The sequence below is a fragment of the Squalius cephalus genome (assembly GCF_949319135.1).
Source record: "Squalius cephalus genome assembly, chromosome: 12".
Lineage (NCBI taxonomy): Eukaryota > Metazoa > Chordata > Actinopteri > Cypriniformes > Leuciscidae > Squalius > Squalius cephalus.
This window is the reverse complement of record NC_137133.1, coordinates 4,562,248-4,574,589: the sequence shown is the minus strand read 5'-3', so window position 1 is coordinate 4,574,589 and position 12,342 is coordinate 4,562,248. Positions and strand designations below refer to the sequence as shown.

The following is a 12,342-nucleotide window of genomic DNA, read 5'->3' as shown; positions in this document are numbered from 1 at the left end:
GTGACATTGTTGATTTCGTGGTCTAAAAAACAAAATGACAGCGCTGCCGATGGTGGGCATTGCTCTAGCTCTCGCTCTGGTCGATGTGTGCACGCGCTCTTCCAGGAGAAGTGCCCATACAAGGAATTCCACCCTTTATGGCGTCATACAGGGCCATACTCGAAAAAAATTTCAGAAACTTAGACGAATCCTGAAGGAGTGTATTTGGCACAGAAATACTCCGTCATACGCCCAACTCATTTTTTTAAACTTTTGACCATGTTTAGCATGAGAATCCAACTCTTTAACAGTGTAAATAAGTCAGAATGCATGAAATAGCATTAGACATCCCCTTAGACAAAAAAAAAAAGCCATTTTTGTTGATTGTCATTAATAAACTTTAGTATTTGCATTGATACTTTTCATTATTATAAGACAATTAAGCTTATTTATACAACTATTAAGATATTTTGAATGTAAAATTATTTTCATGACATGTTCTTGGGATTCATGCAGGTAATATTCTTGTATAATGGAAGGTCGGGCTGTTAATGGAAAATGTATTTACGATAACACTTTAGTTTAGGGTCCAGTTCTCACTATGAACTAGTTGCTTATTAGCATGCATATTACTAGGATATTGGCTGCTTAATAGTACTTATAAAGCACATTTTAATGCCTTATTCTGGATGTCCGTATTCTACATCTCTAATCCTTATCCTACAACTACCTTACTAACTATTAATAAGCAGGAATTAGGAGTTTATTGAGGCAAAAGTCGTAGAAAATAATTAGTTAACAGTGAGAATTGGACCCTAATCTAATGTGTGACCGACCGTATTTACATTATAACAATATTCATAAAACTCGCAAACTCATATAGGAGCAGTTGAATTGATATTTATTAGATTAGAATATGTCTCCAGGTCATCCATTATCTGCTGCCCTTCCCTAGTGTCCAGTGAATTGAGCGACTGTGAATATGTCATGTTTAGAGTCTCTCTCCTCAGGTATGATGTTGTATGATCACTGTAATAGGTTGACTGAACAGACAGGCATTCAAAAGATCATGTTACCTTTGCACAGCTGTTAACTGTGGATAATAAGAAGGATGATGAAAAAAGTCTCTGTCTTTGTTAGATATTTAGTTTTGTTTTGAGGTATTCAAACAGTATTCTGTGTGGTCTAAATGAGGAAGTGTTGTTTTGTTGAGCCTGTCGCACCACTGCCCGTAAGCAAGCAGTATGTCCAAGGTACGGTAATGACTTGAGATATAGTGGACCGATTTTAATAAAGCATCATATTCACATGACAGTTCAGTCAAGGGCTCATGCTGGGTAACATTCAGTTGTGATGGTAAACCGCACATCTTTATCAGTCATGACCACTAAACCTTATGTATTGATCGTCACTGTTATAAAGCAAAGTCTGCTTGGGTTTCACATCAAATGATAAGGGAAAGTCTTTAATTCTGTGGCACTGTGGTTTGTGTTATCCTAAAGATAGCTGAAGAGGAGGTTTATTTATGTTAGATATACGTATTGAATTTTGTGAGAGCGCTGTGCCCCGTGTATTTTAACAGCTGTGAGCACTCCCTGTTAACATAACATCCACGGGAACTTTGGCTTCCTCATGAGCAAAGCGAGCAGCAGATCTATACAGCAAAAGAGAGAGAGCGAGACATATAGAAAGAGAACAGAGAACAAGTTTTTTTTAAATGTTTTTTCTGTATAACATTGGCCTCAAAAAGCATTTGGACACTTAAGCCAGAGTTCAAATTCGAAATATCTAAATGCCATTGTTTTAAACCTTATTATTAGTATTATTTGACCTTTATACAAGCTAAAATCATTACAATAGTGACTAAAAGAAGTAAAGTTAGGTCTGAGAAAAAGACTTGCTGCATTCATTTGCAGATACCAATTAGTTTGATATTTGATATATCTAATGCAATGTCTCTCAGATATTTAAATGTGTGATTCCAGACACCTTTTTAGAGACACTGTATATGTTTGTGTTGCTTGTTGTGAGGGTGTTCACTAAAATTCACAAGTTTGGGGTCGGTAAGATTTTTTAGTGTTTTGGCTGCATTTATTTGATCAAAAATACAGTAAAAACAACAGTGAAATATCATTAACATTTCAAATGACTGTTTTAATCTATTTTAAAGTGTAATTTATTCATGCGATATTTTAATCCAGACTCCAGTGTCACATGATCCTTCAGAAATCCTTAAATGCTGATTTGGCGCTCAAGAACTATTTCTTATTATTATCAATGTTGAAAATAGTGTTGCTGCTTAATATTTTTGTGGATACTTTTTTTTTTTGGCTGATTTGATGAATAGAAAGTGCAAATGAACAGCATTTATTTGAAATAGAAATCTTTTGTAACATTTTCAATGTCTTTACTGTCACTTTTGGTTAATTTAATGCATTCTTGTTAAATAAAAGTATTCATTTTCTCACTGACCCAAACTTTTAAATGGTAGTGTACTCACAGGACACGTTCTTGCATTCAAAAACATCTTGACAAAATGGAATGCATCAGGTTGGTACTATTTTTAAGTTGTTCATGGTGTGAGATACTAAAACTGAGAGGCACAACATAATGGTCAAAGATGTCATCTGATTGCTTTCCAACAGACGACAGATAGAAAATAGCACAGGAATGCAGGAGCGCGTCCTGTGTGTACACCCCCCTTAAATGTTGCTGTTGTTGTGACAGCCAGTGCATGTTGTTTTCTTTGCATGATTATGTACTTTTTTCTTAATAATATTTCATTGTTATTATGTTGCCATGGGAAAGGTAAAAAACTGCTAGCCGGTAGAAACAATAGGCTACTTATTGTTGAGTCCTGAGTGTATGCTTATGCGTGCTAACATGCTCTGTAGTTTGTGCTTTGGGAGTGCCATTTCCTCTGACTGTCTGGATGTGTATGTGTGTACATTTGTATCGGTGTTCCAAGTGGACCGCACCTCTTTCAGGAAGACAGATGCAAGACTGAGCTGCTCCAATCAGCCCGGTTCCCAGAATACCCAAGCTAAATCCAAGTACTAGACTGAGAGAGAGGAACATGGGAAGTTGAGTAGGAGAAATGACCAATGACATAGAGGATATAAGGATGAAAGAGTGAGAGGAAAGGTGGATCTGATAATGGAGGAAAATGCTGTTGAATGGTATGCAAGTTGTGTTTAGTGTCATGAAAAGTACTATTGAGCCTGAGCACAGTCTTCTGACAGTCATTGAACTCACATTGTAATGCAAGTTCATTGACCTCCAACAGGCAAAAGACACTCACTCAGAAGACAAGGTTCGAAATAAATGCTGAAATGGCAAGTTACACAGCAATATAATACTGTATGGCCTTGTCTCACAGACAAGATTAAGCCAGGATTAGGCCTTAGTTTAATTCGGACATTTAAGTAGCTTTTATAAAAGTGCAATGGCAGTGACATATTTTAAGATATGCCAGTGCAAGTTGCTTTCAGTTAAAACCACTCAAACATGCATTTTAGTCTGAGACTAGCCTTGTCTGTGAAACCGGGGGTAAATGATTTAACTGTAAGAATGATAGTTTGACATTTGTTGATTCATATCAAAGTCAACTAAAATAAAACTTCTGTTCTGCATCTTCTAAAGACCTTCACCTTATGAGAGAATGATGTGGAATATGTCTTGCATTAACCAAAGTAAATTGCGTCGCTTCATAAAATTGAGGTTAAACCGCTTAGGTCACATGGATTACTTAAATTGTGTCTTTAATATTTTTCTAGGCCTTGAAAGTGGGACAGTAGTTGCATAGGCTGTCAATGGAGGGACAGAAAGCTTTCATATTTCATTCAAAAGATCTTCGTTTGTGTACCGGAGATGAACGAATGTCTTGCGGGTTTGGAACGACATGAGGCTGAGTAATAAATGACAGGATTTTTGGGTGAATTAAACCTTAAAAGCAACCGAGGTTAAGGCTATTCCTTTAGAAATTTTCTTCATAAACATATTGTCATCTCTTTATTGCAGTTCTTATGGGTCACACATAGGATACTTGCACTGATCTATGGAACAATGGGGACATGTTCGGGCAGGTCACGACTGCTTCATTTGTTCATGTATTTACAGTGAAAAGATAATCATTACACCTTTAGCTAAATGAAACAATTAGAGTTGACTAATATGCTAAGTTAAATGATTACCGGGAAGAAAACAAACTGAGAAAAAGAAAGCCCCTAGTCTACTGCAGAATTAGTGTTTATTTGCCTGTTCCTCTTTCCTGCTGTAATATTGTTTAATATCTTTGTTTAATACAGACAGAATAAGACTTTAATCATTGTCAGAGTGAATGAGACAAATAGCAAAAACAATATATGCTCAGTGTGGGTCTTGAAAAGCACATCTTCCCCTTCTTTTTATTATTATATTTTTCCATTGTGGTTATTGTCACACCATATGGTCTAAAGTTCAAGGCTGCAAAGACTTTAGTCGACTTGCAACACTTTTTCTGCATACAAAGCAGCAGATACATTCGGCCATAAAAACATATCACTCCTAGACATTGAATAGACTGAGAAAAAACTTCATTTTGAAGTTAGACTACTTTTTTTCTTTCAAAGGCACTATGGTGGGGGAGTGAGGGTGAAAAAACCAGATTGGACCCTGAAACTGTTGTTCTGCTTTCTGATTGGCTGACTCCTGTTGCTAGGCTTGTCTTTTGTGTTTTTTTCAGTCTTTCTTCCCCCTGTTCTCTGATAGGTCAGGATGGAACTGGTTCAGACCAGGGCTGTGTCAGGCAACTTTTCTGCCACTTGTTGAACATCCGAAAGCTTGTGGTTTTAGCGTGGCTGCTCGTTCAGCGCAAGAAAAACAACAGCGCAGAGACACACATTCACTCACAGAAGCACTTCTACAAACACACCCTGTTACTCAGAAAGCATTCGCACATAATGAAAAAATTTTCACCAGCGGAAAGTCACAAACAGAGACAGAGTTATTGGAAGATGATGGCTGCTTTTCTCACAGCTTTAAAAAATCACTTTTTAAATCTTTACATTCACACATAGTCTTAAATGTACAAGGCTTAAACCTGAACTTTCACACTTGAGGAAATACTAAAGAGATTTCAACAGCTGGAATTGCAGTCTCTCTGAATTTTAGGGTTAGATTTAATGAAGAATGAAGTTCTGAAGTTGTATCTGATAAATAAAAAATATGAAGATAATCCATAAAAGTGAAAAAAAAAAAAGCTTGACGCTGTTGAATGATTTCCTTGATTGACATGTTTTACTGGTGCAAAAAAAAGATGTGATGCATATGTCCAGACATGTTCCTCTTGTGCTATGCTTAAACGACTCCAATAATACAACCGAAAAATGATTTAAAATAACTAAAAATTGGATTTAAGTTTCTGTCAGCTATTTTGAAAGCTTTTATTTATTTTGCATGTGACTGGAGTACTACTAACCCCTTTTTGCAGTCAATTTCCAGAGTGACATTAGTGCTCTGCTCCAACTAAGCAGTCAAGCCCAGCGTTATGATACGATGTGGGTACAGTAAAGCCTGAAGTTTGTTCTCATATAAGAGTTTTGGCTCTTTTTAATAAAGAGAGGAAAGGGTGCCCTGGGGGAGGTGGGCGCAAGGCAAACGCTGACCATTCTCTTCTGTAGGTTTGCTGAGCCATAGGGCTCAGTGGGCCTGGTTAACCACCCCCTTTCACCAGAGAGAGTGCTGACTCCTGCTCTGGTCTGTTTACACCCCCCGATGTAGGACGGTCCCTTCAGACACAATGAACATGCTGAATAGCTACTCTTCATCTCGTGAGCGATGCCAAATCCAAACGCTTTGACAGTCTTCTGCTCGTGCAAAGGACTTTAATTCATGTTTGTTGGACTTTATTACTCCACAATATATTATACAATCTAGAAGTGTGCCTTGGTTTTCACCCTCCCCCACCCCCTCGCCCCACGAAAATAATCAATCTCTGAGCCAAAAGCGTCACTTTATCTATCAGGTGCCTTGACTTGTCCCCTGTGGGGGATATTAAGCCGAGGGCTGGAATTGATCTTGGCTTGTTTTTCACTGTAGTCCATGCCGTCATCCTAATTCAGGTTGCAGGGCTTGTTTACTGCAGTTCTCATTTGCTCTAGGAAAAACATCCCCTCCCACTTGCTTGGGCTACTTGGGCAATTGGAATTGCAGGAGGTAACAATGTCATATATAGACTACTAGACGAATCAAGATTATGTAAATAGGTTTATTGGAAGACAAAGTTAAGTCTGTTAAGTATTAACCAATGTTAAAAAGCTTTCCCAGTCAAGCTTCCCATCCATGTTGGACAGCAACAGTTCATAGACTGTTTGCATATTAATCATTAAAATAAATAAATGTTTTAAATGTTCACCCAAACAAACTAAATTGTCATCATTTACTTTCACTCACTTTGTTCCAAACTTTTACACTTTCTTAAGTGAAACACGAAAGAAAATAGGCAGAATTTCATTGCATTTCCCCCCACACAAAGTAAATGGCTGTCGTTCTGCCTTAAACGTAACATTTTCACAACAAAAACAGGCAAATCGGTTTTTAGCTTCATGAGGGTGTATTATAAATGATGACAGAATTTTCTTTTTTGCGTTTTGAGTCCACTCTAGGCGCAAGTCGCTCGTTTAACCCCGCCCACTTGTCACTGATTGGACAACGTAGGTTGTTTTCGCAACGCGATTGGCTCTTGGGCGCGTCAGTTATATTTACAGCCTGTTATTTTACCACAAGAGGGCTAGTAAAGAGTGGGTATTCTGCTCCGGAGCTTCAACAGCTGAAATGAACGGGTAGTGTAACCCAATGCTTCAAGGAACAACGGGAGCTAAAGCAAATGCAAGATAGCCGCTCTAATTTTTTAATTAGAAGCAGAGGAGAGCAATATGAGGCACGCATCGGCATCTAATGAAACTATTGAAAACTCCTCTCTCACCATGACAGACGTGTTTAAAATTTGCACACAGTGCGAGCGGCACAGTAAAAAGGTAAGAAAGCGGATAAGAGTTTGACATCGAGTTTAACTAATGACAGATGTATTTTTCATTAGCCTGCTTCGTTCGTGTACTTTTTCCATTGATTTTTAATAACGTCCGTTCGTCTGGTAACGATACATTTGCTGCAGTGCAGTCAGTTCTTTGTACTCGCACCATGAACACTGCTAGCTTGTTTTTCTCAGCCTGTTGTCATCGGATCAATAGACTTTAGTCTTTGATCAATGACTGACAATATGTATATAAGTCGGAGTCACATTGTATATATGCTGCTTCTGCTGCTGTTGTTTATTTTAATCAACGCACAAAAATAATATATGCAAGATTGCCATTGTGTAGAGCTGCTGTATGCTCCTGCAACGGGACATATCGCATTGTTTAATAATATATTTAAGCTATTAATATTACATTTTTACACCATTGCTTGCATATTCATGATGAGTCAGCTATTTTGGCATGTTAATGGTGTATTGCTAACTCTGACAACCTTTTTGTTCCTAGTGAATCAATCTAGGCTGTTTTGAATCAATCTCTTTGTGCCTTTGACAGCTTCTATAGTGAATGATGTTCAAGGTCTGACTGTTGCTACCTACTAATTGGATTATAAAGAGTTTATTTTAAAGCCAATGCCAGAAAGAAATTCTATAACCAGCCGTTGATATTTGAGCTTGGGAAGGATGTTGCGTCTGATGCCAGAATGTCTTTGATATAATTGTAGTCTCAAGTGAATGTCGATCATGTAATCATGTTATTGATTTTGATCTTTTTTAGGATGTTGGAGTGCGAATCCCCAGACCGGTGGGAAATGGACCAAGTAGATTCATACCAGAGAAAGAGGTTAGTGTTATCATCTACCCTGCTGACTGTAAAGTTGGCATGAATCTCACTTTAATCGTTTTAATCAACAAATTGCACCTCTGTTTTGTTTTTGCATGAACAGCATTTATTATCATCAAAGTCTAGTGAAGGTATTTTACCAGCAGCCCTGAATTCCTCAGGTTTACCTCATCTTTTGTTTCCCTGTTGTCCCAGATACTTCAAGTCAGTAAATTGGATGAAAGAACACAGTCGATTTTTGAGGACGCCTTTGCAGTGCTCGGCCGCCTTGACAACATCTCCTTGGTGATAGGGTTCCATCCTCAGTATCTGGAGAGCTTTCTTAAGACACAGCATTACCTGCTTCAGATTGACGGTCCCTTGTCTCTGCACTGCAGACATTATATAGGGATAATGGTGAGATGGCAGACTATTAGTTTGTATGCAATTCCAAAAACCACAGTGGCAGATTCTTCTAAAAGCATGTTTGTGTTCAACAGGCTGCCGCCAGGCACCAATGCACATATCTGGTCAACCTGCACGTCAATGACTTCCTGCAGGTTGGAGGTGATCCCAAGTGGTTGAATGGTCTGGGAGAAGCTCCACAGAAGCTGCAGGCTCTCGGGGAGCTCAATAAGATCCTGGCCCACCGCCCCTGGCTGCTCACCAAAGAACACATCGAGGTATGACTTCAACATCACAGTCACTCATTGACGCTCGCCCACAGCTGTTATACAGCGCAGAGAAGTTGTATAATGCTCTGAAGTATTAGGTCAGGTTGGTATCGGTAGATCTGAATTTTGATTCCTTTTACTTGATGGTTACACCACATGACATGAGTCATTAAATTGAAACTTGAAAATGAAACGTTTTTCGAAACCAACATGAATATCAAGAGTGAATTTCTAGGAACCTAGCACGTTTTAACCTAGATTTGTTTTTAAACGATTTTTTATTTTATTTGTCATAGACACTCATAAATGTTGCTGTTTTTTTAAATAACAGCATCTACTGAAGGCTGAGGAGCACAGCTGGTCCCTGGCTGAGCTGATCCACGTTGTGGTGCTACTCACACACTATCACGCTCTGGCCTCCTTTACCTTTGGTTGCGGCATCACCCCTGACATTCAGACAGATGGAGGACATACATTCAGGCCGCCCTCGCTCAGCGGTTACTGCGTTTGTGACATTGCCAATGGCAACGGCGCCCTGGAGGAGATGTTTGGGAACCAGCAGGTGAGACTGAAAAATATTTGCGACACTTTATGATATGTGCTAGTCTTCCATCCATTTGTTCTGAAAAGGGATCTGTGAATTGAGTGCGAGGTTCAAATTCCTGACCATACAGTGTACATAAAGTGTGTAATGACCTAGATTCCTGTATGCGTGTGTTTAGGTGTCGGAGTCGTCTGGAGAGGTGGAAGTGCTGATGGAGAGGATGAAGCAGCTCCAGGAATGCCGTGACGAAGAGGAAGCCAGTCAGGAGGAAATGGCCACTCGTTTTGAGAGGGAAAAGACAGAGAGCATGCTGGTGGTCACCTCTGGTAAGCGGATTTATGATTATTATGTTTAAATGCAACGACAGGATGACTTGTATTAAATCACCATGTTCGGTCAACAGAGGATGAGGAGTGTGTACCATCCAGAGATGTTTCACGACACTTCGAAGACCCTAGTTATGGCTACAAAGACTTTTCCAGGAGAGGAGAACATGTACCCACCCTCAGAGTGCAGGTGAGAATGAAGTGAAGTTGTCTTGCTTGTTGGCTTTGGTAGTCAAAGGAAATGGAGGATTAAAATAACAGCGGTATGTTTTCTGCCCTCGACAGGACTACAGTTGGGAAGACCACGGCTTTTCCCTTGTGAATCGGCTGTATCCAGATTTTGGACAGCTTCTTGATGAAAAGTTCCAGATCGCATTCAATTTAACATACAATACAATGGCGACACACCAGGGTGTGGATACTTCCATGCTCCGTAGAGCCATCTGGAACTACATCCACTGCATGTTCGGGATTCGGTAAGTCTCTCCACTGCTCACTGTGTCACAAATATGTAGCAACATTGAATATGTTAATTTGTGTGGTAAAAATGTTTTTATTGTTTGCCATTCTATTTATGTAATGTCAATAACATCCGTGTATGTGTGTGTGTGTGTGTGTGTGTGTGTGTGTGTGTGTGTGTGTGTACACGTTATACACTCACCTAAAGGATTATTAGGAACACCTGTTCAATTTCTCATTAATGCAATTATCTAATCAACCAATCCTGGTCAAGACAATCTCCTGAACTCCAAACTGAATGTCAGAATGGGAAAGAAAGGTGATTTAAGCAATTTTGAGCGTGGCATGGTTGTTGGTGCCAGACGGGCCGGTCTGAGTATTTCACAATCTGCTCAGTTACTGGGATTTTCACGCACAACCATTTCTAGGGTTTACAAAGAATGGTGTGAAAAGGGAAAAACATCCAGTATGCGGCAGTCCTGTGGGCGAAAATGCCTTGTTGATGCTAGAGGTCAGAGGAGAATGGGCCGACTGATTCAAGCTGATAGAAGAGCAACTTTGACTGAAATAACCACTCGTTACAACCGAGGTATGCAGCAAAGCATTTGTGAAGCCACAACACGCACAACCTTGAGGTGGATGGGCTACAACAGCAGAAGATCCCACCGGGTGCCACTCATCTCCACTACAAATAGGAAAAAGAGGCTACAATTTGCACGAGCTCACCAAAATTGGACAGTTGAAGACTGGAAAAATGTTGCCTGGTCTGATGAGTCTCGATTTCTGTTGAGACATTCAGATGGTAGAGTCAGAATTTGGCGTAAACAGAATGAGAACATGGATCCATCATGCCTTGTTACCACTGTGCAGGCTGGTGGTGGTGGTGTAATGGTGTGGGGGATGTTTTCTTGGCACACTTTAGGCCCCTTAGTGCCAATTGGGCATCGTTTAAATGCCACGGCCTACCTGAGCATTGTTTCTGACCATGTCCATCCCTTTATGACCACCATGTACCCATCCTCTGATGGCTACTTCCAGCAGGATAATGCACCATGTCACAAAGCTCGAATCATTTCAGATTGGTTTTTTGAACATGACAATGAGTTCACTGTACTAAAATGGCCCCCACAGTCACCAGATCTCAACCCAATAGAGCATCTTTGGGATGTGGTGGAACGGGAGCTTCGTGCCCTGGATGTGCATCCCACAAATCTCCATCAACTGCAAGATGCTATCCTATCAATATGGGCCAACATTTCTAAAGAATGCTTTCAGCACCTTGTTGAATCAATGCCACGTAGAATTAAGGCAGTTCTGAAGGCGAAAGGGGGTCAAACACAGTATTAGTATGGTGTTCCTAATAATCCTTTAGGTGAGTGTATGTGTGTGTGTGTATTGACAAAAATAGACTGACAAACACGAAACAAATTTTATATTAACAAATTATTTATATATATATATTAGTGCTGTCAAATCGATTAATTGCATCTAACACATCTATTTATATATATATATATATATATATATATATATATTAGTGCTTATATATGTGTGAATATATATATATATATATATATATATATATATATATATATATATATATATATATATATATATATATATATATATATATATATATCACGTGTGTGTATATATATATATATATATATATATATATATATATATATATATATATATATATATATATATATATATATATATATATGCATATATATATATGCATATATATATATATGCATATATATATATATATATATATATGCATATATATATATGCATATATATATATATATATATATATATATATATATATATATGCATATGCATATATATATATATATATATATATGCATATATATATATATATGCATATATATATATATATGCATATATATATATATATGCATATATATATATATATATATATATATATATATATATATATATATATGCATATGCATATATATATATATATATATATATATATATATATATATATGCATATATATATGCATGCTTACATACATACACATATATGTACATATATATAATATATATACAGTAGTCAACATTTATCAAAAAAGATCCACTTCAAATGTTGACTACTGTATATAAATATAATTATATTTACACACACACATATTTATATACACAAACTTTTATGTTAGATGCAATTAATCAATTGGACTATATTGTATTTAGATTTTTATTATTATTATTATTATTTAGTTTTTCCTCTCTGATTATTAAGTCAAAGTGCTGAGGTTCCTTTCCCTCTCTGTCTATTTCCTGTCAGGTACGATGATTATGATTATGGAGAAATTAACCAACTGTTAGACCGCAGTTTTAAAGTCTACATCAAAACCATGGTGTGCAGTCCGGAGAAGATCACCAAGAGGATGTACGAGAGCTTCTGGAGGCAGTTCCGGCACTCTGAGAAAGTACGTAGCACTTCAATAATGAACAGACATGGATTGTTTTAAGGTTAAATCCATTTAATT

General features: G+C 37.9%; 1 protein-coding gene across 2 annotated transcripts in view; it reads left to right on the top strand.

Moving 5' to 3' along the window:
- sesn1 (sestrin 1) overlaps positions 1-12,342 on the top strand; it is a 51,838-nt gene that overhangs the window by 37,837 nt on the left and 1,659 nt on the right. Inside the window, exons 1-9 of one of the 2 annotated variants that reach the window (XM_079887279.1) lie at positions 6,743-6,995; positions 7,773-7,838; positions 8,034-8,234; positions 8,318-8,500; positions 8,823-9,053; positions 9,214-9,361; positions 9,439-9,551; positions 9,647-9,837; positions 12,138-12,282. In XM_079887279.1, the coding sequence (XP_079743405.1) occupies positions 6,894-6,995; positions 7,773-7,838; positions 8,034-8,234; positions 8,318-8,500; positions 8,823-9,053; positions 9,214-9,361; positions 9,439-9,551; positions 9,647-9,837; positions 12,138-12,282 (1,380 nt within the window). In that variant the 5' untranslated portion in view covers positions 6,743-6,893. Of the gene's footprint in view, positions 1-6,742; positions 6,996-7,772; positions 7,839-8,033; positions 8,235-8,317; positions 8,501-8,822; positions 9,054-9,213; positions 9,362-9,438; positions 9,552-9,646; positions 9,838-12,137; positions 12,283-12,342 lie in introns of those variants that run through there. The other variant, XM_079887278.1, reaches the window with a different exon arrangement.